The sequence below is a fragment of the Artibeus jamaicensis genome, unplaced genomic scaffold, assembly GCF_021234435.1.
Source record: "Artibeus jamaicensis isolate MK-2021 breed Jamaican fruit bat unplaced genomic scaffold, CSHL_Jam_final contig_1015, whole genome shotgun sequence".
In the NCBI taxonomy this organism is placed as follows: domain Eukaryota; kingdom Metazoa; phylum Chordata; class Mammalia; order Chiroptera; family Phyllostomidae; genus Artibeus; species Artibeus jamaicensis.
This window is the reverse complement of record NW_026521194.1, coordinates 1,193,735-1,221,369: the sequence shown is the minus strand read 5'-3', so window position 1 is coordinate 1,221,369 and position 27,635 is coordinate 1,193,735. Positions and strand designations below refer to the sequence as shown.

Here is a 27,635-nt window from a genome sequence, read left to right as displayed (position 1 = left end):
ATGGGACTTACAAATGGCAAATAGGATGGAAAACCCTGTTTACAAAAACAGGACGAGAAGTGTCAGCAAATGCTGTGGGCTATTCAGTTAATGATGCTTAAGATATTTCATTTCTAGCAACAGCTCCTCATTTTCCAGGTTTTCTGGGACACAGACCCCTTCCTGAAAATTCAGAGCAAAGCAGACCTCCAGGGATTACTTCAAAGCACTAATAACAAATGAAGGGTGGGACACGGGCTTTCCGTTGGAGACAAGTGCAAATTCAGAAAAGAGAAGAAGGCAGGAAAGGAAGAGAGAATGAAAAGCAGGCAACACAAAACCAGAGACCATGGGGGCATTTCATTATTTAAAAGAATACAGTTGTGGTTTTTAGTAAAATTAATGTACATTTGTAGAAAACTAATGAATTTAGATGATAGTTTCTACATTAAGTACAATCTCATGATTTTCATAATTCTTCAGTTAAGTAAGCCTAGACAGACCCCAAGGATTAGAAGGCATTTTTCTGTTTTTAATTAGTTAAGATACAAGTGACTTGATTAGCCTAGTCTATGTTCTGGATGTCAAATAGCTTTTAGAAATATAACTTTGGTGATAAACTATGTAAATCAGTTATGAAAAAAATAATAATTCCATTTTTACAAATGACCAATATCCTATAAACAGATGGCAAAATGCACCCCGAGGCTGCAAGGTGATTTAAGCTTACAGTTGAAGAAATCTCAGAACAAAACAGGAACAAACGTATTTCAACCATTATTTGCTTATTCTTTTAAAATTTTCTGCCCATGTAGCTCAGTGTAGAATTTGTAATTAAATAATGCATATGCGCTGAGAAATTTAATCTATATTAGTATTCAAGTAAAATAGACTAGTATAATTTCTGTCACTTTCATATTTTTCACAAAAGCTGCCCCATCTGTCATGCCTACCACATATTAATGAACTGTAGATGGATTGCTTTTACAGAAAGGGAATCTCATAACTTTAAATGTTTGAGTTTTACAGCATAAATGCAGTGACACTCTAAAAAAGTGACCTGAATCACATCTGCATTCAAGATAGTCACAAGGTAGTACAACATGTACAAAGAGGAAGTGACCCTGAAGACCTGCTGTGTGCAGATCGAGGCTGTAGGGACAACGGTCACAGAGAAGTGGGTCATCATTGGCTGCCACCTCAACACCCTTCTCCATCACTGTCACGCAAGTTGGGCACCAAGCCTCACCAAAGGTCCACTCAACTTCTCAGTCCTTCCTCATTCCTCAGAAGTATCTCAAGGATACTTCTCAGGGACACTTGTCCCTGCCCTCCCTGGTGTCTCCTTTGTCCCCCACCCCCGATTTGTGTTTAAATTGAAAATCTTCCTTCCTGGCTGGGATGGGGGGTGGCAGCTGCATCACCTTGCTGTTCCTTCCACCCACCACTTTGTTTCTTGCCTTCCTTTTCCTGCCTCCCTTCCAGAAGCAACAGGGCCCACTGGTTGCCTCTGCTGTGGCATTTCTCAAAAAGGGGGTCTGCAGACCACCCACAATCCAGAGTCAGGAGGGATGCTTAGTTAAAAATGAGGCTTCGGAAGATTTCACTTTGGGTGGTGAACACACAATGTAACATACAGATAACATATTATAGAGCTGTACACTTGAAACCTATATAATTTTATTAACTAATGTCCCCCCAGTAAATTTAATTAAATAAATCAATATTAAAACCCAAAACCAATGTGCTTCATTAATCCACACCAGTCCTGCTGAAGCAGAGCATCTTTGAGGAAAGCCCAGGAACCTGTATTCATAACAATCTTCCAAGATGAGTCTGAAGTCAATATTGAGAACCATGGCTCTTTCCTCAACACCCAACAACATTAACCCTCCCAGGTGTGGCTTCTGCTTCTGAAAGTTCTTTGACTCTTCTCCCTGATCCTCAACAACTTTCCCACTATCAAATCCCATGTCATTTTTCACACCCCCTCCCTTGGACCACTTTGCTGTTCTTTCTGGAAGTCCGTTTCTTGTTTCCACAGAAGACACCATCCTCCTGTTACTCACCCCTCTTAGAATCTTCTCTCTGGTTGGCCTTTGATTCCAACTTGTCCTTCCACTGTGGGTCATCTCTGTGGTTGTATCAGCATCTTCTTCATTTTCTTCTCCATTTTTTTGAGTCATTTAAAACTCCTTTCTCAAGGAATCATCCTCTTGTGACTTCTGAGACTTTCATGTTGCCAACTCACAAATGTGTGCCTCCAACACATTTCTCTACTCTCTAGTCCCGATCCCAAATGACCTGTCTGACATTTACTACTTGCCCTGATGTCTCTGCCATCCCCTCCCACTTTCTGTATCCAACTTCCTTCTTCCTTAAGCCAGTTTATCCTCTGCTCTAATTGAGAAATGTGTATATGCCCTTCTGGGAAAATATGTTTATGAATTCCTCAAACCAGCATTCCTAAGTACCTACTTGACACAAAGTGCCATGCTGAGTGCAGCCAGAACCCCAGACGGCCTTGGTTAGGTCCTGCTCTTGAGGACATAAGGTTAGAGCAGAGGATGTGATATGTAACATAAAGACAACATACATAAGGGACATACTCTAAGGCCACTACAAACACAAAGCTATGATTTCAGAGGCAAAACAGCTATACAGCCAGTCAAATAGCCCTAGTCATATGGTATAATATGAAATGTGGGGATACTAAACTTAAGTTTTTTCTAAGGAGGTAAAACTTAAAAATCCATCTTGTCAGCCGGTTGCCAAATTGAATGTACATTGATATCACATCATAATGAATGCTTACTCTTCTTCCCCCAAATTCTTAGCAAAGAAAAAAATCACTTTGCAGAGAATAATGAGAAAATTGGCAAAAATGCTGAGGTGAGTGTAGTTAAAATAAAAATGCCTTTATAACAATGATTAAACAAAACAAGCAATGCTCAGTTTCCAAGGTGAAATTGTATGCGATACCAAGTACCCACGGAAAGACCTGTTCAAAATATTAAAGGAGAAAAATTGAAAATAACAACAAGGAGTTTACAGAAAGGACCTACTTCTGCTATTCTTCCAAGTTCTGTAAATCAGAAGCCAAAACCACTGTGTGACTCCCAAGCCCAGGGCAAACACGGGCCAGTGTGAGGGACAACCACACTGGCCTTGGACTCTGTTTTAGCTCCAGATAGGCTTCTTGGGAATATTTCATATTTGTTGCGACAGCTATAAGGTTGGTTTTATTCAAAATACTTATTTATTGTCCCAATTTTTCTTTATTTAATAGGACTGTTCAAACATTATAGGTGGTTTTCTTTTCAATAAAATAAACATCTCTATTACGTAGTTTTTCTGTGCATCAAAAGTGTATCCTCAAAGGAACAAAATATGGGGAAGCTCTAAAAACGTTTTAGGAAAGCACGTCCCTCATGTCCCCTTTGTTCCATCAGCCTGCTATCCTTCAGGTTGTCCTCTCTGGCTCTATTTTGGTGTAGATGATTTGTGCACTGAGTTCTCCGTTCAGGTTCAGGCACAGGTGGCTACGAGGTGCCAACCCCTGATACTCAGGCATGTGAGAGAAGGCTGAGGACTGGATGATTCTTGTCCTTCTCTAAGGTTCAAGAACTGGATTCTTGGCACCCTCAAGTCATTTCTTTTGGAGATAAATAGTAGCATGGAAGGAAATAAGACACGACAAATCTTTCTCTGAGTTCTTTCGAGAATCAATAAATCCTGAAGTTGAAAGAACAGAACCCAGGGATCAAGTTGCTGAATCTATCACTTGTTCCCCAAATGTACTACAAGGGGAAAATGAGACTTTTAAGCAGAAACAGAATTAGAGACTCTGGAGCAGGGCAGTGAGGTCAAAGCCACAGGGAGGCAAAAAGAAGGGAGGTGGATAAGAAGCAGTCGGCACACAAGCTGGGAGGTGGATCCGAGCAGGAGGATTCTGCCGGCCCAAGGGATGCAGGGAGGGAGCAGAGACCCAGGCAGCCATGCAGCCCGAAGAAGATAGGTGGGGACGAGGCAGGACCAGTCATGACACCAGCCTGGCCCTCTCCTGTCCCCATCTCCTCCAGTCCACCCTTCATGGGACAGGCTGCAGGGACACCAAGAAGCATAGGTGCCTCCACTGGGCCACACAGCCAGTAGCAGACTCAGGCAAATTCTTGTCTTCCCATGGTTCATGGAAAAGAATACAACACAGGAAGATAGAACACTAACCTCCTCACATTCCTTCCTTAAAACTTTCATGGCAGCTCACTGTCTACTGGATGAAGCTCAAGACATTTGAGGCTTTTTACAATCTTGCCCCTGCCTTCCTTGGCAGGCTTATCTTCACGCCTGGCCCTCAGGCCCTAACATATTTTGTTCGTTACCTTGATCACACCACACCCTCACACACATTGTATGTCCCCATCCAGGAATGGTTCTCCCATCCTCTCTCCTCGCTTTGACAGTGACTCACTCCATGAATGTCCTGTCATCCTGACACTGGCCAGACATTGCCTCCTCCAAGGGGCTCACCCAGCCTCCCCAAGCCCACCAGGTACAACCAAGAGCTTTGACCTCTGTGCACATAACACCCACACCAAATTATCTAATCCATGTCCTTCTCCAGCACCCAGGATCTTCTCAAGGCCAAAGTCATGGTCTATTCATTGTGCAACTTTCTGCTTAATGGCACAGTAGGGAAACACAGCAGGGACTCAACATTTATTAAAGAAACTTTTGTTGCATTCAAGGGCGTTTACCAATGTTTTCTGACTCCTTACCACATGGCAGATCTATACAAACCCCAAAGCTATAAAAACAGCTAAGACATGGTCACTATGCCTTTAGGCTTTGCAGGGAAGAACAAATAAGCAAAGGTAGAATAATGCAACATAAGAGGTACAATGCTAAGGTATAGAACAGATTCAGAATAGTACATGAGAAAAAATTGAGATACAGCCTGACTATAGCAGAAATTTTAGTCTAGGAAACAGAGAGAAGCACATTTGGCCAGGAGGCTCTGAGCTGATTTCGCAGCTAGTGGAGAGCCACTGAGGAGCCTGGGAGTGGAATGGCGGGCTGATGTAAATGGGATTTTGCAAGAACCATTTGGCAGTAGCATGGGGAAACCACTGGAGCAGAGAGAAGGTACAATTAGATCCCTAAGCTTCCTCATCTTGAATGATAATATGAGATTTTCTACCTTATGAAACCACCTCGGTTCCTGCTACTGAAGGTGTTTACATCGTCAAGAGTAGGCATGCCGCATGAAGTCCAATGTGAGACAAACAGAAGGCGGTGGTGAGTGCAGAGGGTGGTGCACACCAGCTAAATACAGAAGAATTTGCCAAAAAGCTCAGAAGAAATACCCTCAAATTCTCAAAGCCAGAAGAGATGGGTGAGAGCAAAGTGCACCGGGTGCCTGTCCAGCCTATAGTTTCATCTGGTTTTCTGGAGGAACTGTGTAATCTCAGCAGTACTTAAGGCAAAGACACAAAATTATAAGGTTAGCCTAACAGAAAATGTGCATGAAACCTCAGTATTCTTTAAGGCACCTCAAAATGACATTTTCAAAATTGTATTCCTGCCACAGAGCTAAGACCAGGAGTTCCCAAAATGTCGCCGTGGATCCTTGAACGACTTCTCCTGCCTGTAATTCAGAGCCTCTTTTGGACTCTGGAAACAAAGGCCATGTGAGTTGTTTATGCCGAAAAGGAGGAGACAACTCACACCACTGCCAGTGACTTAGAAAGAAAGACCTTCTGTGCACAGATGATCTGGTAGGCACGACCTGCCCCTCACCTCCTGCAATAAACAAAATTCTGAACCTAAGATGAACCCCGTGACTTCACTCCCTGGTGATTAGACTACATTACAGGGCACAGGGGATTTTTCCAATGTCATCAACATTACTTATCAGTTGATCTTAAGAAAGGGAAATTATCTTTAAAATCCCTTTAATGGAGAATTTTCCACCATGTGGGCGAGAAAAAAGTCAGAGAGATTTGAAGCATAAGAAGCATTCCAATGTTGCTGACTGGTTTGAAGGTTAAAGGAACGTGAGTGGCCTCCAGGAGCGGAGGGTGACCTTGGTTCATGGCCAGAGAGGAAACAAGGTCAGCAGTCCTACAATCAAAAGGAACTGAACTCCACCAACAACTTGAAAGACCTTCAAGTGGGTTCTTCTTCAAGACTCCCAGATGAGAAAACAGCTCAGTGGATATGTTGACTTCAGCTTCATAAACCATAAATAGAGGGCCCAGCCAAGTGCACCAAAACTTCTGACCTATCAGACTGTGAGATAATTAAATGGGTGTTGTTTTTAATTATCCACACAGAGTTTGTGCTTATTTGCTGTAGCAACAGAAAACTAATAATTATTATTAAATTGATACATACTAATTAATGCACATGAGGTCTTAAAACGAACAAATATATTATGCTAATGAGATTTCATAAAGCAGACAAATGGTACAGAAAGTGAAAACCATGAGGTAAGAGAAGAAAAATGGCTTGGAAGATGGTAAATTTGGTAAAGGCACATAGTAGGAAATGCAGTCCCATCGGCATGATCTTTGCTCTGCTGTTCAGAGAACCCATTCCTTTTCACAGCCGAGTACAACACCTTACTTTCTGATAATATGGGCCCCATCCATTCAATCATTCATTCATGCAACATACATGTGAGTGGCTACTTTACACGAAGTGATGCTGTGATCATCACACCCACGCCAAGATGTCAAGGTCGTGTAAACCTACTTTGTTACACTGTGATTGATCACTGCCCACACCAGTTAAAGAAAAATGAGATTCAGTGTTACCAGCATACAGGATGTTAAATTAGATAAAGGGAAGGAGTCTCAGAGTCTACCCAAAAGTTGAATCAATATTGGCATAAATACTAGTGTGACGGCAGAAAACCGAGGCAAGCAAAATTAAAATGAAGGGCAAGTGTTTACTGTTTAAAATCAGTCAAAAGACGTGGGTGTTTTGTCATCTCTTGGTGATTGTCAGAAATGATTCTGCTGTGAAAAGATCTCTTGGTCCAATGAAAGTGAAACTGACCCAAGAAGCTATTGGGATCCAAAGGTCATCTGTTCGAAGCCAACTCGGTTCTTCCAAGCATAATCACTGCTTAGAAACCCAAGCAAGCTGTCAGAGGTATTTCTGATTGCAACACCCTCAGTCACATGCATTAGCTCAAAAAAGCCAGCACCACATGGGACCTGCCACGGGGGCACCCTTGTGGCAGAAAGATGTGAAGGGCTGACTGGATATTGAAGAAGAAGTTCAACGGCTGCCAGATTTTTACATTGTTCTTGTTACTCTAGCCAGGCAGTGAAGTTCAGTAACCAACCACATGCTGTCTGTATAATAGGAAACATTTACTTCAGTGAATGATTATAAACAGAAGGCTCTTGAAACAGCTCACTGCCAATCGGACCCTTTAAATATTTACATTCTGCTGGCTGACACGGACCCAGTGTTTATTACTGTGGTTGCTCCAAGCGAGCCCCAAACTAGATCTACACACAGTGAGGGCACCTGGTCATGCCACTGGTGATCTTGGGGTTAAGAGGGCACAAGGTCAGATTTAAAGCCAAAGAATACTCATCTTCCTGCCACTGGTCAGCTCTTGTATTATTTATCATTATTTGTATTTATTAAATGCCCACTTGGTCATCCTTGCCTACAAAGTGGAAATATTCCCTCAGAATATCTGTATAGGACATTTCCACTGGTCATCATGCCAATAAGAAGGAAAAAATATTTTCTTTCTAACTGATAGTGGTGTTGACAGTTCTCTGTTTTGCCTCCCAGTTAACTTAAAATGACTGAGCTGGCAATAATGATTTGACTCAGCTGGTGGGTTTATGGTCCTATGCATTGGGACTGTCTAATCCCAGCCTGCCACAATAAATGATTTCTTTTCCTTGCTCCTGATATAATTATGTTTCTGATTAATAACAAATGTGGAGAGACAAACTCTGAAGCAAGGCTAATGCAACCAGTTCTCAACCACCACATTTGTTTTATAACCATTGAAAAACGGTTCACCAAATTCAGAGTGAAGAGGACAAAGGGTTCACCAAACTCAGAGCCAAGAGGCTAACATTCACTAACGAAGGCAAAGCTGGGGACCCAGCAACAAATTCTGACGTCAGAGAACATAGCATTGCATGTGAGATGAAATGCAAAGCACTGACTCGCAAGTCGCCTTGAGAAAAGCACAGACTCTCTGCCCAGTGCATTAAAGCTTCATAACTCACAGCTAACAAGCAGTTCATTCGCTCTCAGGATACATCCCAAGAAAAATATTGCAGTATTTTCTTTAGTAGTTCAAAGGAGATGGTTCATACCAGGAGGCAATCAAGTGACCTCTTTCAAAAAAAGATGTTTTCTTCTTCCCCTTTCCTCTTTCCTTATCGTTTCTGGGTTCTGAGTATCTCTCTCTTTAAAGAACTTAAAACAAAACTCTCTGGTAAAATAAAATAACATACCATATTTTATCTGTAAATAAACTATGAAAATTTTATCTATTTTATTTGAATGATACAGATGGCTTAAAAAAAACAACATAATAAGCCTATTGCATTCACATCTCTCTCATCCACACACTCCTTGTGAGACACACAGAGTGAATATTGTCTTCATGCAAATGAGGGAACCTGAATCACACAATTTTGAAGTGACTTCCTCGATCCTTCAGGAAGTTCAGGAAAGATCTTACGAATTGAGTCTGACCTCCACGAGAGTGTAAGTCTTTAAAGTCAGGAAAGCTATCTCATTCATCGCTGCCTTCCTGGCACCAAATGCATGCCTTGTACTTTAAAGAGGTTCTCAACTGAAGTTTGTCAGATTGAATTAAACCAAGAGAGAGCTGACAAGCCAACCAATCACGGTGTTCAACTTCTGAAACATTTGCAATCTTTAGGAACTATTGGTGTTCCCACTATTATGGGAACACCAGCCAAATGAGAGTTACAAGATACCCATGAGCCACCATTGCTTAAAATGAGCATTTGGGATATCTTGATAACACAAGTAATCTGTGACGTAAATGGAAAAGCCAATTTCACCAATCAACATGCTCCTATGTCCCTCAGTTAGTTACCTAGATAATCGTTCATCAGGCCACAAAATTCCTTTCAATGTCATTTGATCTGACTTATACCAAGTCATTTTAATCCACAAGATACTAAAAAATGGAGTAAACTTGAAACTACTAAGGGCATGAGGAGGCCTTCAAAAGACAACTGATTATAACGTCTGAAAAATCACTTAAAGGAACAACTGCCTTTTATTTCAAATATATACCATTATATTCATATCAATAACATTAAAAATAAGAGCCAGTATTTTATAGACTCTATAATTCATACATTTTTTAATTTCTTAATTATATTTAAATTCAAAATACAGTGCTCTGCAGTGCAATGGATAGCACATTGGACTTCTAAATATATGGTGGATGGACATGGGAAAAAATAATACATATTTATATTTTTTAAAGATAATTCATTTTAGATTATTTATTTGCATGTTCTATTGTTTCTGTTATTTTTAAAGATTTGGTAAAAATAAAACAGAATTTAAATGGCACAATTGCTAATTCAACAGAAACTTATATTTTACTTCTGGGTGGGGTGAGCCTTTAGCTGAGGCTTTGCTGGGAGTGAGATGAAAATCTAGGTAACAAGCAAGACACACTAGCTAACAATCCCACTTAAAATTTCCTAGTGCACATGGCAAGATAGAGTCGGTGCTTTCTACATAGTATTCAAATGCTTACTCTTTGAAACAGAAATATCCTCTTTCAGGATAGCATGCTTGGTATTTGCAGACCATCTGTGTGCACCATCCTTACCTCCCAACACCAACACACATGCCCGTGCACACACACACACACACACACACACACACACACACATGCTAAGAAGTAGCCAGTGACTGCGGTGCAATTTCTAACCACAAATACTCTCGGGCTGCACACCGTGTTTTAGCTTTTCAAATAACTACAAACAGAACCAGGTAAGTAAAGCAGATAGGCGGTGCACGTAAGGTTTTACAGTTTTGAGGCACATGCCTTACACGCCACGCTGACCAAATTCACTAGACAACTGCTTATTAAATTGCACTAGGTGTTTTGCTCCTGTGGGAAGAAGAGTCAAAGATCATGGCATGAATTATACCAGGCATTTGCTACCAAAGAAATCCATCATGATCTAAAGAATGCGTGCAACTTACAAATCAGATGCAGTGGAACTCAGCATAATTTTATGAGTCACCCTGAAGGGCACGACACTAAATGAAAGAAAGAAGACACCGTAGAGTTCTTGCTATGGGATTCCATTTATATGTGGTTCAAAAAACACACAACATCGATCTCTGCTGTTAAAAATCAGAATAGCACCTCGCCTCTGGATGTTCTCAGTGAGCAGAGTGTTAAGAAGTAAATACCAAGGGGTTCTATCCTCACTGTGCAGGGACCACAACCAGCAGCTGCAGAGGGGTTTTCTTCCAAGAGGTCTGCGAGAATGGCCAAGAGTGGACACTAACCCCCGAGAAACAGAGCCAAGCTCCTTTCACTGTTTCTCACAAACAGTTCGGGGAGTTTCTAAACCTATATTCTAAAGGTTACGATTCTTAATGCAACAGCTGGGTCTCTAAGGCATCTGGGGAAGGTCAGCCATTTTTTTTCTCTTTTACACATCTTCATTATGAAAACATTCTTGCATAGCTACTATATGCCAAGCCTGGTGAAAGTGCGGAATGAGGTAACATCCTGGCCATGAGGAATTCTCCCCAGTAAGGAGAGGATAGGAATGTAAAGAAAAATGACTGTGGAGTGTTCACGATGAATCAGAGGTATGGGCAGAATATGTCCTCACGGCAGAAACGAGAGCCCTCGATCAATAAGAAATACTGTCTCCTCAATTTTCTGCTATTATAAAAGGACTCTGGTGCCATGGAGCTGAAATGGAGCCTAAATGCACAATGTCAATGGCGAAATACACAGGCACTTGACTGTAGTTTTCAAAGTCACACCAAGCCCTTAGTTCCAGTTGTGTTTTACTATCATAAACGCAAAAGAACACTTAGCATAATATTCTCCAGGTCCATCTATGCTGTCGCAAAAGGATAAGCTAGTCAGAGAAAGACAATACCATATGATTCCACTTATATATGGAATTTAATGAAGAAAATGAACTAACAAAGTGGAGAATAGACTGACAGCTGTCAGAGGGGAGAAGGTTGGGGGCTGGGTGAGAAGGATGAAGGGATTAAGCAAAGAAAAAGAATAAAGATTCTGTGGACACAGACAATGGTATGGTGATTGCCAGAGAGAACTGGAGGGGACAGGCAGAAGGTGGTAAAGGGGGGATAAATGGTGATGGAAGGAGACTTGACTTGGGGTGTGAATGTACAACACAATATACAGATGATGTGTTGTAGAATTGTATACCTGAAACCTATATAATTCACCAATATCACTCCAATAAATTCAATAAAAATTTTTTTAAAAACAAGGTGAAGTAACAAAAAAAATCAGAGGCAGTAAATACACTGGAGGTTCATGCTTCCGGCCTTTTGAGTAATTACTTAAAAGCTAGCTCACTGTTCCCCATGAATACTATTCGAGATTGTCTTTGTAGGAATTTATCTTTGCTCAGGTTCTCTTCCATTCATATTTATAAGCCATCCAGTAGCTTACAATATTAGAACCACAAAAATAAATTCTTTTGCCTTTAAGATCAAAGTAATGTTGGCACTGGCAACTCCCATAATTTCCTCTGGAGAATCTTTACCTCTGCTCTTGAAAGTCTGTTTGCTGTCTGAATTCTAACTTCAAATTGGCAGATGGAAGAGAGAAAAGAAAGAGCCTTAATTTTCCATACTAGAACACATGCAGAGGTGAAAGACAAGTGAAGGGGAGGGCAGAGATGTCCTAGAAGAGATGTTCCACCCACAGCAATCGCTGGCCATTGATGCCTTGGCTGGCCGCTTGTCTTTAGCTTTTCCTTGACTGGAACTGGCAAAGCTCTACATGTTTTGAGATGTCTGAAAGCACCAGCTCACTTATATACTTCAAAAGGCACTGGTTAAAACGTATTTGGTATCTCCTGCACTTCCGAGTTACTTACATTTAGTCTCCAATCATGGCAGGCCTATGGGTTTAGTCTCTACTAGGATTTTGTTTGTGTCAACCTTGAATAGACTGGGCTCCTTTAGAAAGAAAAGGTCATAATCATGCCTTGATCTCTAGGCTTGCACTTCCCTCAAGTGAGCAATGCTTATTGTCACACTAATTAAGTAAAAACACAAAGGCTTCCCCGAGTGCTTTACAGGAGGCGATTCTCTTGCAGATTTTATTTTTTGAAATCTGTAAAGCACTAGGCGGAGTATTAATTAGTGGCAGCAATGGTAAACATACATGGAGTGCATAGTTAATTAGCAAATAGGATGCAGTTACTACTGGAAACCCCAATGAGCAAATTCTCCATAGTCTGTCTGGGAAAGGGGCTTTCGTTTCTGAAGAAAGGCAATATAGACTAGAGACCACAGTGTGATTCTGCTCTGCCAGGTGGAGAGTATCAGTTATCAGCCACCAGAAGGTGTGCTTCTGTGCACACGGTGGCAAAGCAGGAAAGTACATGAGAGGGAGGGAGACGGACACTTAGACTGCCTGTAGCCTGTGGTTCCCTAAGTAAGTAAAGTACCAATATGGTAGAACCCATTTTGCACCCCAGATATTGAACATACGTGAGTAGTTCTCACTGCTATTTCCTGGTCAAAGGTCATCATTTAATTTACCCAGTTAAACCTGAGTTCAACTGTAATTACTGTGCAAAGCTCAAGCTCAGGCCAGATCCTTCAGTGCAAATCTCCCTACAATATAGACAACAACCACCCAGGAAATTCTCTTATGCAGTCCCCAGTCAGGACCCCTGAATGACAGCCTACTAGTGACATGTTCCTCATTGTTATTTCATGTCCAATCACATAAGTACATCAACTTACCAGTAAAAGAACAGGATCTGTAATAAACATTCAAGTAAGACAAACCTGGAATCTGGGGAATAACAGCCTAATTTAATTAAATTTATTTTAACCAACTTTTACTGAAGACTCGAATACATTCAAGGCACTGGTCAGGCTTGCTGAGAACTGGGTCCTTTCACTCTCTCCCCTCTCCTGGGATGAGGAGGGTGGAGGTGGAGATCACTGCCTGGCTGCTGTTCTCCTTGTCTCCACCTCATGGGAGGGGGTGGTTGTCAAGGGGCAGTTACAGTGTCAGTGCTTTCAGCTTCCACCTCCCTGTTTCCTGGACGAGTGTTCTTGGACTCCAGAGCACAAGTAGCCTCCCAAATCCTCCTTCTCCGGCCACTCCTCCAGTTTTTAAGGACCCAATCCTCTGCATTAAATCCTCTCCCACTTAAAATACTTCATGCTTTTTGTTTTCCGCAATTAATCCTAATGGATACACGAGTGCTGTATGTCAGTAAACTAAAGATGAACTAGAAGCCAGGAAAGAAATGAGCGCGAAAAGTCCGTTGATGTGTTGGCTTCATTCACTTACTTATGCGAGCATTTGTATTGTGATTTATCCATACGAATATTAATCAGGCATGAGATACATGCCACCGAACAGCGTTGACCTCTTAAGGGACCGGGATGCTGATGGGAGTAAGAGAACTGGGAGCGTCCACTCATGTGCAACCCTGTGGCTAAGGCTCCTCTGTTGGGTACCGGGTTTGAGAGCTCTGGGAACAGGTGCCTTCATTTCTGTATCTGTCACCTGCTCTCTCTGTGACCTATTCCAGTTTCTCATGTGAGACACTTTACATGAAAGAAAGCCCTGTGTAGGACTTTCAAAGACATTTTTCTTCTCTATGCTGAGTACCCATAAATAATTACTTATACTGTATATCTAGTAAAACAAAAATAAACACATTCCAATTTAGACTCAAATAACATATTCATTAGGAATAAAATCAATTCTTCATTCTAGAAAATAATTATTTCTAAGAACATGTGCACTAAATTCACATAATGATTACTAGCAAGAAAGGCATGCGATTCCCTTTAAAAACACCAGGGTGTTTTGGCTGACATGAATAACAGAATCTGTTCAAAGTAAGGATCACAAAAACCCCCTCTAGTAAAAAAAAAAAAAAAAAAAAGAAAGAAAGAAAAAAGCTGATGCATTACTACATTTTCAGGAAATATCAGCACACTCTCCATACTTTATCAGACAGTCACATTAATTGAACAAGTTGAACATCAGCCTTGGTATTTGCAGTGAATGGCAACAGTAAACCTTTGGCTGGAACCCATCTGCACTGGTCAATGGCACCTGTGAGCAGCAGGCATCCATTGCCCAGGAATTGTCCTTATCTGACCAACTTGCTCTGCCTTCCTAAACCTGTTGCTCCTGGTACAAACAAATACGGAAGATGCATTATTCCATATTGCACATGCACCTCACCTTCAACATGGGCCTTGAAAGCCCCATATCCGTCCAACCTCTTCTTGAAACTAATGGCAACTGCCCGGGGCCATACTGATCTCTTGTCGTATTCACAGACAGATCTAACAAGTTTACCAGCAAGTTTCCCTTCCATTTGTTCCAAGTATGGCTGTATAGCCCTCAGATGAATGTTTTGATGTTTAAGCACTTATTTAATGTCTAGTCATCTAGGGGTCTCCACTGTAAGCTAATGCTACAGCATCACAACGGGAAAACTCCACAGTCTGGTAAGAGAGTCAGACAGCCCAGCGCAGAGGGCCTGCCTAGAACAAGTGAAGAACAAGGAAGGGTGAGAGAGGCTTAGGCAATTCAATGAACTACCCAACCCTTATGTTTACAGACTGCAAAAAGGCAAAACACTAATGGGGTGAAACTTGTTGAAAAGAAAAGAGAGCCACAACTGACTCCGGCAACCTTCGCTGAAGAACCTCACATGCCTTATCCCTCTACTTCCTGGGAAAGGGAGGCCCTCGCCCCATGATCCAAGCTGAGAGGCGGAGCATCCAACTTCTCAGCCAGCTGAACTGCGAGGTGCTGTGTGCACTGGGGAAGACCCCAGGGTGCTGGCAATGAAGTCACATTGCAGCCTTTCCCTTTTCTCCCAGTGCTGCCTGGAGCTCCTGGGTTCACTGCCCCTTCAGCTCATGACTCTGGGGCTAACACAGCCCCACCAGTGCTCTTGGAGAGGCCCTGAAAAAGGGATCAGTTAGACTCACACCTGAATATGTCCTTAGAAAAACTAAAAATCAAGCACACCACTCACGACAGCATTTCATTTCTAGAAACATTTTTTAGTGTCTGTACATCTTTTTTTTCCTTGTCAAATTCTGGGTAAGAAAAGTCTACAAATCCTGTTTAAACTGCTTCACCAGTGGTTCACTCTTTTATAACTTGATTTTTGCTCCAATCCCAGTGCCACCTCCATTGGAAATGTTCTGTATCGAGGCTAAAAAGGATGCCCAGGTACCACACTGCAGGTCTTCTTCTCATGTCAGCCCCCTTCTCACAGTTTGTGATGTTCCCCTCCCCTAGTCCTCCTTCCTAAATCCTGTTTCTCGCTCTGCTTCTGTGGTCCCTCTTCTTCCCTCCTTGCTCATCTGCCCACTGGGGCTCAGTAGGGTCAGTGGATCTCTGCTGAACTCATTCATGCATGTACACGCTGGCTGCGACTCTGCTCTGAGCTGGGCTGGACTGAGTAAGGCACCTTGGCAGGCCAGCCCTTTGTCTTTCTGTGTTATGCCGGTCATGGCCCTGCCATGTCAAGGGCAGCAGTGTGAGAGGGCAGGGGAACCATGCATGACCTCTTGAGGCTGAGAGGCTGAACATGCAATCACACAGATGAGCCCAGATTCAAAGGGGAAGGTGGATGACTCTACACTCTGTCTCCTCAGTGACAGAAGCTGTAACTTGACATGACAGTGGGCATGGGTAGAGGAAGAGGGAAAGAACTAAAGATCAAGGCTGCCAAAGCAATCTACCCACTCTCCTCCCTAATAATCCATGTGTGTATGAATTTGCATCCATAACACACGCATGTATGCATATATACATTCACACACACACAGACAGGGCAGTGGATCTCAACCCAGAGCAGGTTGCCCCCCTCCTACCAGAGGACATTGTCAAAATCTGGAGACATTTTGGTTGTCAGGACATCGGGCGGCAGTGGTAAGGACACTGATGGCATATAATGTGTAGAGAGGCCAGGAATGCAGGACAGGACGGCCCTCTCAGCAAAGCAGGACCCAGGCCAAAATATCCCTAGTGCCAGGAACCCCTGAAATATGCATGTGCGTGCAAGATCACACACACAGAAAAAGACAGAGAGCGAGAGGTCTCCCTGAGTGTAAAAGTGAATCTCAGCTACTCCTTCAAGCCACTACGATCATTGGGTCTGGGAATGGTCCCGAAATCCACATCTCTCAGAGCTGGGCCAACTGCCATCTGGCCGACCCCACTATCATGGCTCCTGGAGTCTGCCACGAAAACTGACTCAAACTGAACTTATCTCCAAACACAGGTCTGGGATCCTGGTTTTCCTGTTTCTGTGAATGGCATGGTCATTGTCCTGGTCACCTCAGCATGGCCTAAAGAAAGCACACGGGTCCTTGTCGCAGCTAAGTTTCTCTCAGTCACTAGCTGTGTGTCCATTAACCAAACACTCGGCCTCTCTCAGCCTCAGCTACTGTATCGGTAACATCACTTTTCTCAAGTTGGACATAAACACTAGATGGATTGAAATGCATGAAGCTCAGTAAATGTTATTATGTTTTGTTGTGTATAATGCAGTTTTTCTGCCCAAGTTTTTGAGGGAACAATATGGTTGGGCATTATACATGGGTAGTACCAATTCTTTATCTATATAAATATTCTTGATTCCTTTACTTATGTTTATGCATTAAAAGTGTAATTCTATCACCGCCTGGTTTATTCTGCTTAGCATAATGCTTTCCAGTTCCATATGATCTGAACTTTAACAGGAACCTAATCAACAAAACAAACAAACAAACAAGCAAAATATAACCAAACACACTGAAATAAAGAACAGCCTGACAGGGACCAGAGGGGAGAGGGGAGGGAATTTCAGGGGAAAAGGGAAAGGGTTTGCAGGAACAAGTATACAGGACACATGGACAAAAACAAGGGATTGTGTGGAAATGGGAGGGAGGTGGGGTGGGCTGGGATGGGAGTAAAAGGCAGAAAACTGTATTTGATTCGATTAAAATTTTTAAAAAGTGTAACTCTAGAAAACAATAATGATATCCATATGCAAAATACTACTCTGGAATATGATTACCAGTTTTGTTTCTAAAAACAAATAAATAAATAATTGAATTAAAAATTAAAAATAAAGATTTTTTCCCTAAATGTTGGGGCCAAAAACATGGGTACACATGATACACAGCAAAATATGGGTAGTTCCTTCCCAGATATAAAATTGGGCTTATCTTTGGTCCAATGAATTACCAACATTAAGGAGATCAAGCACTCTCACTCTCAAAGTCTTCTCACCTTCGCACGCCGCCACACTCTGCGCTCGCTGCAACTTGGAAGAAGCACTTGTTCTGCTCATTGTTTTGGGGTTATTACCTGTACCTGCTCCACCAGACTGCTGTGATAGAAAACAGAACGGCAGAAGAGCCTGGTATGAAGTAGACACAGCAAGTGTGAGCTGCTATGGTGTTTTCCCCACATTATTACTATTCATTGGCATTACAAATGGAAAGGCACCTACAAAGTGACTTTTAGCCTCAAGTTTTTCCAAGTCTTATCCTTTGAAGAGTTCGGTGTCACCACTTACTACAGGCCAGGCGCTGTGTTACATATTATGTTACATGTATTATCTGACCCCACTGTCCTCGGACGGCAGAGCGCACCCTGCAGACGAAGTCGGTGACAACTGGGTAGAGAAGTAACGTAGCAAAGCCACGCAGCTCGTAGCTGGGCTTCCCTGTCTGTTCCTGCTTCCAAGGATGGGGAGCTACACTTCCGGTCCTTCCCTAAACTGTATAACACAGGGAGATCCAGATTTCTGTCTCTTAGAGACGCACCAACGAAAAACATTTAGGAAAACTGAAGCATTAAAGACTTGGTGTTTTCACCAAATCTTTACCACGATCTTGTGTGTTTTGCATCTCAAGGCCAAGGTGAGACAAAACTGCTTGACACCAAGAGATGAAACTGAATTTTCTAATGATAGAGTTTAAAGCATCACTGAGGATCAGCTGTGGCAGCAGGTAAGCCTCCCTCAAATTACAGTGTTCAGGGAAAACTGTCCATTTTGCATTTTGGGACAAAGGCCATGTGTCTTCATTTTTATTGCACACATTTGGAGAGATTTCTGATTAACAGGTTCCTTTTAAATTACTTTCTAGGCATGTTCCTTCAGAAATCCAATTACAATTCCATTATTGAGGAGCGAGTTAGAAAGTGAAAAGATGCTTGCATAAAATTAACGTACACCAGTGGCTTCCCTCGCATTGATAAGCAAATTTCTTTTCACACACGACAGCATTGATACAGAGATGCTCATTATAGACATGACAGTCCATCAGCACATCACACACTGCACACCCACGGTGAACCCAGCATCCTCCCAATTCCAGACAGACTCATCAGCCTTTCACTGAGGGCTCTAGACAGGGGTGTCAAACTCATTTTCACTGGGGGCCACATCAGTCCTGCAGTTGCTTTCGAAGGGCTGAATGTAACTTTAGAACTGTATAAATGTAACTACTCCTTAACTAGGGGCCAGGGAGTTCGGCGCTGCCCCCGGATAGAAACAAGGTGGAGGGCCAGATGCAGCCCACGGACCTTGCGTTTGCCACCTGCGCCCTAGACTGAAAAATGCCTTTTCTGGATATAGTCACAGGCATAAAACATCTTTGATCTTGCCTCATAAAATTACCACTCACCTTTACATATGTGATAATGACAGAATTTTTCTGATCTATTTGTTTCTACTTGATTTGATGTCCAAGTTTTGAAGAATAAGACATTTACTTTTTTTGCATCAGTCCAATGTGAAGGTAAATGGTAACAGCCTTATATGGCATGTGACTTTTAACACATGGGAAATCTGGAAGCATGTCAAATAATGTGGAGAATACTCACCTAAGTAATAGATAAAGATATGTTTATAAACAAAGGCCATAATTTTGTTTATAAGCTAAATTATTGAATTATCTATAAGCAAAGGAGCTATATGTGTATCAGAATTACTCTTACAAGTTTAAGCAGACATTCATTTAGACTCTGGACCTAAGGAAAAATTGCGCCTTTACTTCTTTTGCTTTACAACAACTAATTAATTTGAATTAGGAAAGAAAATCACAATGCCAGCATTTGCTAATATATTCCATTATATTCTCATTTTATTGAGTAAAGGAGTATGACACCTTTTCAACAATGTCAGCATTAGTCTAAATAATTTGCTTTGGAGGCAATATCCCTGCTAAATGGAGTGAAGATAATTGGTCGTCTTCACTCAAAATAAGACTCTTTGCTCAGCAATAGTCCCTTGCCATATCATCAATAAAGACATCTCAATCCACCCACTTAAGATCCATGTCATGGGGTAATTTCACTAAAAGTTGGCCACATGACATAAAGAAGACAGCTTTATGATCACACATCTGACTCATGACTGCATTATAGTTCTTGACTTCAGCTTTAGAGTCCTTTATCTCCCACACCCAGTGGTTCAGCTGGAGGATACTGATGCAGGAAAAAGCATGAGACAGATAATATCAAGAGCATCGACATCCTGAGTATGCAAAGCCTTCAGAAATTCAAGTCTGGGTCATATCTCCATGGGAAGGAAATATCGTGCATGTGTTTGGTCAGAAAATAATTTCTGAGCTGTGTCTCTTAACCCCTCACTAAGGATCCCTGTAACAAGCCCTTGTACTAATAACCCCGCAGTTGGATCTCAAGAAGAGGGTCCTGTTGACAAGAAGACATGTGCAGTAAAAAATAAACAAGTCAAGAGTGGAGAGCTAAGTAAGAACGTATAAAACACACCGTAAATCTGCAGCACTGGGAACTCAGCTGTGAAAATAGCTTGTTCGAATTACTGTGTTTGATTAAAAAATAAAACATTTTTTACAAAAACAGCCATGTTTGAAGTCCACCGCTGCTACAAGATAAAATAAAGCCTTTAAGGAACTCTCAGGATAGAAATACATGAAGTATTTATGAAAACAAAGTTCTGCTGACCGTATGTGTGAAATCACACTCGATGCTAGGCTTTTGGGGGGGAAATCACTTCATAAATTATATAAATGTCTAACCACTAGGCTGTTCAAACAAACATTATTTTGAAACTAACAAACAATACTGAATACCAACTGTAATTGGCAGATAAAATATTTTTAATTAAAATGCAAAAAAAAAACCAACCAAAAAACCTTGGCTAGGTAGCTTCATTGTTTAGAGTAGCCTTCCAATACACCAAGGTTGCAGGTTCAATCCCTGGTCAAGGCACATACAATAATCAATCAATGAATGCATAAATAAGTGGAACAACAAATCTGTATTTCTTTCTCTCTCCCTCTCTCCCTCCCTCTCTCTCTAAAACCAATAAAATAAAAATAAAAGCATAAAAAAAGGAGTGCATTACTGAAAACCTCATGCTGAAGAAATCTGATTTAATGGGGACATCACAGAAGTAACAAGGACCCCTGTCTCAGGTAGCACCCAAGCTCCTCTATTCAGAATGGGAATGCTGAGCTTCAAACCCCTTGCATGAAACTCAAGGATATAAATCATGGTCTCTAGAACATTTTGACTAAGAACCTGAGCATCGCACAGCTAACGGCTGTCTCAGGTTGCATTTGCCGTTATGAGGAAAAATTGTATGCCTTTAATTGTATGCCTTTAAGTTGCCAATTTCTTTCTTTCCCAATGACCTTCACCTGAAGTATGAGAACCAGCTATTACATGAACCCTACCATGTCAAATACATTTCCGAAACAGTGAACTAGCACCTCAAGTGGGAAGCACAATTAGGGATGGTTTCTACCTGATGGTTCGCGCTGCTTAGGCTACATCAAGTCATCCTGTAGAAGCACCTTCTAATCATCATTTTCCCCCCTCAGTGCATTTATAAATTCTTCTTTCCTTTCCTAACCTAATAAGCCACAAGCCTACAGCTTTCCTCTTTATTCTTACTTAGGAGGTAATGAATGGGACCTACAATGCAACCATAATGCTCTGATTCTACAGGAAAGAGAAGCAATGCAAAGTCCTCAGATCAGCTTTCAATAAGCCAAAACTGCTGTGAGTTTGATGGAATGTACAATTTATCTGAAACGTTTTGAAATGAGAGCTGGGAATTCTATGGGGTCGAACTCCTGTTATTATATGACCAGGGCTTCTTGGGTCTCTTACCATGGGCATGAGCTTTGGATCCAACAAAAATTTTACTCAGTGCAAAACCATCCTTCCGGGGTGCACGGGCACAGGAACCAATGTGGCAGGGCGCTCGAAGGGTGCTCCTGTTGGGGACGGGGACCGGGACCAGATCGCTCTCACCATCGGCTGGCTCAGTACTGAACACTGGGACTCTACTCTGCTCTCAGTGCCTCCAGAACGAAGAATCCTGGACAAGGGCGTTTTCTTCTGGGCCCTCCCCTCATTTGTAAAATGACGGACACAGATGAGCATTCCCTCTGCCCTGGTCTCACCAACCAGTGCCTCAGTAAAAAGCAAAGATAAAAGGAGGGAAAAGCCATCCGTGGTTAAATAAAGTTGGACACGGTTGTGAAGGGGAACTGCTCCTTCATGACCAGACTTCTGAGCATCCTTCGGTGAAGTCTGGTTGTCCAACGTAGTCATATACAAACCATTTTAGAGCATTCTGACGTAGTTAAAGTTATAGGTACCCACTATGTGCCCCAAATATTCTATTTCAGAAGACACGTCTTTTTTGCCTTTAAACATATGGCAAATGTTCTTTCCTGCAAAGGGCAGGGAAGAAATTGGGATGATACTATATCCCAAGTAAAATTTTATATGCAGGAGCAAAGTTCTGTCTCCCTCCACTGTCTACTCCTACAGCCACCTTGATCTCTTAACTCTTCCACTTTCCGAGATCGAGTTCATTTGGTCTCTCCAAAGCTCCCCACCTTCCTTCCATCTGAGATGACAGCTCTCCCGCTATTCAAAACACAGGGTTCCTACTCAGAGCAAGGTAGGAGTTAACAGCCTATTTTCTTTGGCAGCCTGGGGCAATTTGCTCTCACCAAGCTCATGCTTTTTTGCAATTTTCTTTATTCCCCCAACTGAATCTCATCATCATATTTTGGCTTTCTGCTCCACTGCGTTGCTCCGAGGCTAACGGGATGCTGAGTGCTGGCTCTCTTTCTGCCAGAACAAACAGCTGGAGGCCCGGGCCCTGCCCAGCACACTGCTGCCCTGGGGAAGTCGGGCATGCCCGGGACCTTTCAGGAACCAGAAAACGCTTTCCCAACAATTTTTGCATCGTTCAACTGTGGAAATAGTCTAAAGGCTCAGTCCTCCCCCCACGTTCGCCCAGACGCCAAATTTTGCACTATATAATCAGTAAGTTAGAATCCAGCTGAGGAATTGTTATAATATGTGTCTATAAAAGAAGGAAAATTCAATTTTAATTCAAAGAGAAGTAAGGGACTGGGTAAGGTAGAGGGGGTAAGGGTGGAAATAGGGAACCGACTTCTACTTTATTCCCTGCTTTCCTGTGCATGAGGCAGCAGATGTGGTTTTTATTAACCACTTTACATGGGCAGACTGGCACCCCCTGGCTTTGACGCGGACCATTCTGAGGCAGGAAATTCAATACCAGGAGGCAAGGTACCAAGAGCTTAACTTATTGCAGGATTCCATGCACGCTGTAGTGAACGTGTACAAAGAAAGATCCACAAAAAATTCCAAGAAGTGAGAGAGTTCATGTGGCCAGAAACTTGGAATAAGCACATTAATGTACAATTTAAATATCCTTTAGAAGGGCACTCTGATTTCAACAGGACTGCTCGCCCTGAGTGAAAATTTGGCCTGAGAGCCAGTGACAGCAAGAGCCACACTATTTGCCCAGAACTTCAAATTCTCAGTTCCCTCTAGACCTGTCTCTTGGTGAACAAATCCTCTCACTGCCTAAAAGGTCAAGTCGAAAGAAATATAAAACAGCTGGAGAGAAAGACTTCACAGATCTCACCCACATTTGAAAGTATATAATCATCCCCTTTCTTCTTTACAAAAGTTTTTCTGATACTATAAAACTAGAACATCATACCCTCCTATTTATTTTATACGATACACTCAACTTCAATAGAACTATAATTGCTTACAGTAAGACCGTACATGTTAACAATGTGTTAGTTGTGCTAATTGACAATTCACAGTAAAACAGGTTCTTCTGAAAACATCAAGCAACATTTCGAGGAAAGAGAATTAGAAAACTGCAAAGGAGATGAGAACTCAATGATCCAGCGCATTTGTTTCCAGAGGATAAAAACCAGGCTTCTCCATATAACAACAATGCCACTCCGGTTACAAAGATACAAACTTACAGCCTCCTTCTGACAGCTGGCACAGGCAACAATTTAATCATGACAACCCCCCCTCACCCCCTGCTGATTCTCTCCTCTTCTATCAACTACTTCTATAGATTTCAGAGAAATCACTCTCTATGCCCAACCATAAAGAGGGAGATCCAAGACCCTTTGACTGCCCAAGATGGTTTAGTCCACTAAAAAGCCTCATACTTAGATCAAATCTACCCAGACCTGCTTTGGTAATAGGCAACTTGAAGACGCAGCCAGGCCCCCTTTGCCAGAAATGATTAGCAACAAAAGGTTCCAAGTCAGAAACCTTTCCCTGCTCTTACCTGCCCCTTAGCTGACAGGTGCTCAGGGAAGTCTGACGTCACAGAATAAGGTCGGGCAGCTGGACAGCCCTTCATTCTATCACACAGACCCTCTGCACTGTCCACATTTCTCATAAACACAGCTGATATATTCCTACTGAACAAATCCTCAAGTGGTCTGTTACCCAAGAGATAGTCTGTGTTTTGCAACAATCTAGGCAATTGGTGAAGCTGGGCAACAAGGGCTCCCTTCTCACACAGACACTGGGGGAGGAGGGAGAAGAGATCTCCTCTGTGCTGTGTCCTCTACAGGACCCTGGACATGGGAGGGGAAAACAACGCTAAGCACTATCAGGACCGGGAAGCACATATAAATAGAGTTTCTGCTTCTAAAAGGGCTTTCAGGCTTCCCCAAAGCAACCCCGTCTCCACCCAGAGAACGCAAACGCCAATGCAGGCATTTGTACTAACTGAGCTTCGCAAGACACAGCCATGCCCTGGGTGATCAACAAAATTAATTCAATAATATATCAGCGATAATAATTACTAAAAGCTACTATATTTGGCTCTCAGTATGGCCCAAATGCTGTGAAATCCATTTGTGAGTATTATCCTATTTAAAAGCATGGTGACCCTGGGAGGGCAGCCCCATGACCATATCCATTGTATAATTCAAGGAACGGAGAGGCCCAGAATTTGCCTAAGATCACAAAGATCGTTCTTTACAGAGGCGAGAAACCCCAGACCCTCTGGTGCCAGATCTGCTGCTTCAAATGCACCCACTTAGTCTCAAACTGGTGCATCTAAGATGCAGAGGGTCTGTGGACCCTGCAGTAGACAGAAAATGGTCTCCCAAAGATGTTCACGTCTTACTTCCTGGTGTCTTTAACACCCCCTTTACCATGTGATGTAACATATGCCCAAGACCCCGATTCACAGGTTGCCAAACATGCAACCTTAAAATAGTAAGATTATCCTGAGTTATCCAGGTGGGTTGGAGGTGACCAAAAGGATCTTTCAGTGTGGAAGAGCAAGGCAGAAAAGTGAGTGTCAGAGTGATATGCTTTGCGAAGGAGCTGACCAGCCATTGCTAGCTTTAAAGACAGAGGAAGGGGCCAGACGCCAAGGGGCGCAGGTGGCCTTACAGACTAGAAAAGGTGAAGAAATGGGTTCTCCTCTAGATCCTCCAAAACAGGGAGGAACCATGCTGAAACCTCAATTTCGGCTCACTGAAAATCATCTCAAACCTACAGAACTGGACTATAGATATGTGTTATTTTAAGCCTTTCTGTTTATAGTCATTGGGCACAGCAGCAATAGGAACCTAACACAGAGCCTGAGACTCAGTAATCAGAGTCTTGAAACAAGAAGTTCATCGACAGGAAGGACTTCATGGGCCCATGGGTAAGGTGGAAGGTAAGGTCTAGGCAGCGATGGTTCCTCCCCACGCTAATTCAGAGCTTGCACCTTTCTGCAGAGAAGAGAACCCGGAGACACACGTGAGACGCTGCTCTGCCTTGTCTCCAGGGCCGACGACAACCAGACAGGGGGCCATTCCCATCACTGACTGAGGGCTGCCATTCAAAGCCCTCTGCCATCTGAACAGAATCCACAGGAAAAGACCCTGCTAGGTGTTGTTATATATGTGTGTGTACTATATTATATAGACACATACATACAGAACATGTGTGTGTGTGCATAGAGAGAGAGACAGACAGACAGAGAACGCTAACACGTGCATCTGTCCTGGGAGGCCTCCACCTGACGGTCAGAGTCAACGCTGACACTCAGAGGGCAAAACTAGGTGCAGAGAACTCTGGACGGGCTGAGGCTCCCAAAACTGAGTTCCACCTGCCAGGCAGCATGTAACGCAGGACAGCTTCCTGTGCAGGCTTCAATAAGGGAAGGGAGCAATGTCATCTCTCAGGGACTGGAGCCTTGGGGTTCCTCTCTGTTTTAGCAGAGATTTTATTTTATCCAGTCTCTCAGGACCAAGGAAGCTGATGAAGAGGGAGTAACCCAAGTGTTCAAACTTTGGATCTGACAGCCCGGTGGAAAAAACTTTGTTCATCAGACATCGAATAGTAACAGAATTTAACCTCTTTAGAGAAATGATACAATTAAGAATTTACTTCACACCCACCATCTCACCCCCTCTCCTTAACACCTGAAGAAGGAGATAGGTGCTAAACTATGAAACTCGTCTGATGCAAGGGAATACATCACGCTGTGTACAGTCTGCTGACATGAAAAACTGCACCTAAACTGAATTTTTGATCAATGGAATGATCTTTTTCAACTGCCTTACAAATACTTTACCTTCCCATTAATCAGTGTTGGCTACTAAATTCTTCTTATCACCTAAATAATTAATGAACAACAAATCAGACCTACAGGCATTTATAAACCGGATGCATGAAAAATGCCTTTGTACTTTCTGGAATGAGATGGAGCAAAAATAACTAAACAGATCAGTCAGCAGCTGGGTGGACAGCTAGGGAGCTGATCGGTCAGAGGAAAAGGGGGGAATAAAGAAGAATACAGAGGCCGGTACAGAGGTAGAAAATTAGAAAGGGGAAAAGAGGAAGAAATGAATAAACACCATCTGATAATTTTTCTAAAGGAAACTTCTTGTAAATGAAGGAAATCAGTCTTTAATATCTCAGTTGCAAAGGTGAAATAGAAACATTTAGAAAATCTTTTGCCTGGGCTCTATCATATATGAAAATCTAATACCTGCTCACTGCTATTTCTCTAATTCTCCTTCAAGTTAGTCGGGGGGCTGGAATGATGACCTAGGCACCTTCCTACCCCCCAACTCACAGGAGGTTAGGACCTCCCACTCTGGTCTGTGCAGAACAGGGTGTTTGCATGAATCATCCTCTTGTACCAACCTTGGTATCTTGGACCCACAATAGATGCAGGGAATTAGGGTACAGGGATTAAACATTATCCCCCTAAAATATGTCCTAGTCCCAACCCCAGTACCTATGAACATGATCTTATTTGGAAATAAGGTCTTTGCGGGTGTAATTAAGGATCTAGACATCAAATCATCCTGAATTTAGGATGTGTCCTAAATCCAGTGTCTGCGAGGAGCATGGTGAGATGTCCTTCCTTTCGATCTAAATCTGACCGCCAGGAAAAAGAGCTGGAAGTAATCAGGATGCCTCACATGTTGTCTGTGACATGAGCTAGACTCCAAACCATCCCTAGACAGACAATATGAGTTTTGCTCAGCTTTCCTATAATCAAGTCATCTGTGGTGTTTTTCTTGAGCATTCCTAAACAGAAGGAAGCAATTTTGCTTTATAAGTCTCAGTGGATGAAAACACTGAGACACCATCTGAATGCCGCTGCCTTGCTACCCTCAGCGTGGTCCATGGGCTGGTAGCGCCAGTGCCCCTGAGAGCTGATTAGAAATGCACCATCACAGGTCCCCTGCCAGACCTACTGAGTTTGAATCTGCATCCTTCAAAGGAGCCGCAGATGTTCGGTCGACACATTAAATTCTGAGATGCTCTCCTCTAGAGTATTTACTCCACAACTCTTTTAATGGCTGTGAAATTATGTCATCTTAAAAGAAGAATGACAAGAAACTCATGAAACATGCACATGCACACACACAAATGCTTTACTCTTCTCAGCTTTTTTACTTTGGCAAGAACTAGCAAACAAAACAGAAACAGAGGCATGGACACATGGAACAGACTGACAGTGGTCAGAGGGGAGAGGGGAGGGGGCCTGGGTGAAAGAAGAGGAAGATATTAGCCAAAGGACATA

The 27,635-nt window shown here is 42.5% G+C and overlaps 1 protein-coding gene across 2 annotated transcripts in view; it reads right to left on the bottom strand.

Moving 5' to 3' along the window:
• The window catches only part of PID1 (phosphotyrosine interaction domain containing 1), a 207,217-nt gene that overhangs the window by 36,100 nt on the left and 143,482 nt on the right, over positions 1-27,635 (bottom strand). Inside the window, exon 1 of one of the 2 annotated variants that reach the window (XM_037139268.2) lies at positions 23,874-23,993. The exons of the other annotated variant lie outside the window; for it this stretch is intronic. Within the exon in view, the coding sequence (XP_036995163.1) occupies positions 23,874-23,987 (114 nt within the window). The 5' untranslated portion in view covers positions 23,988-23,993. Of the gene's footprint in view, positions 1-23,873; positions 23,994-27,635 lie in introns of those variants that run through there. 2 annotated transcript variants of the gene reach the window in all.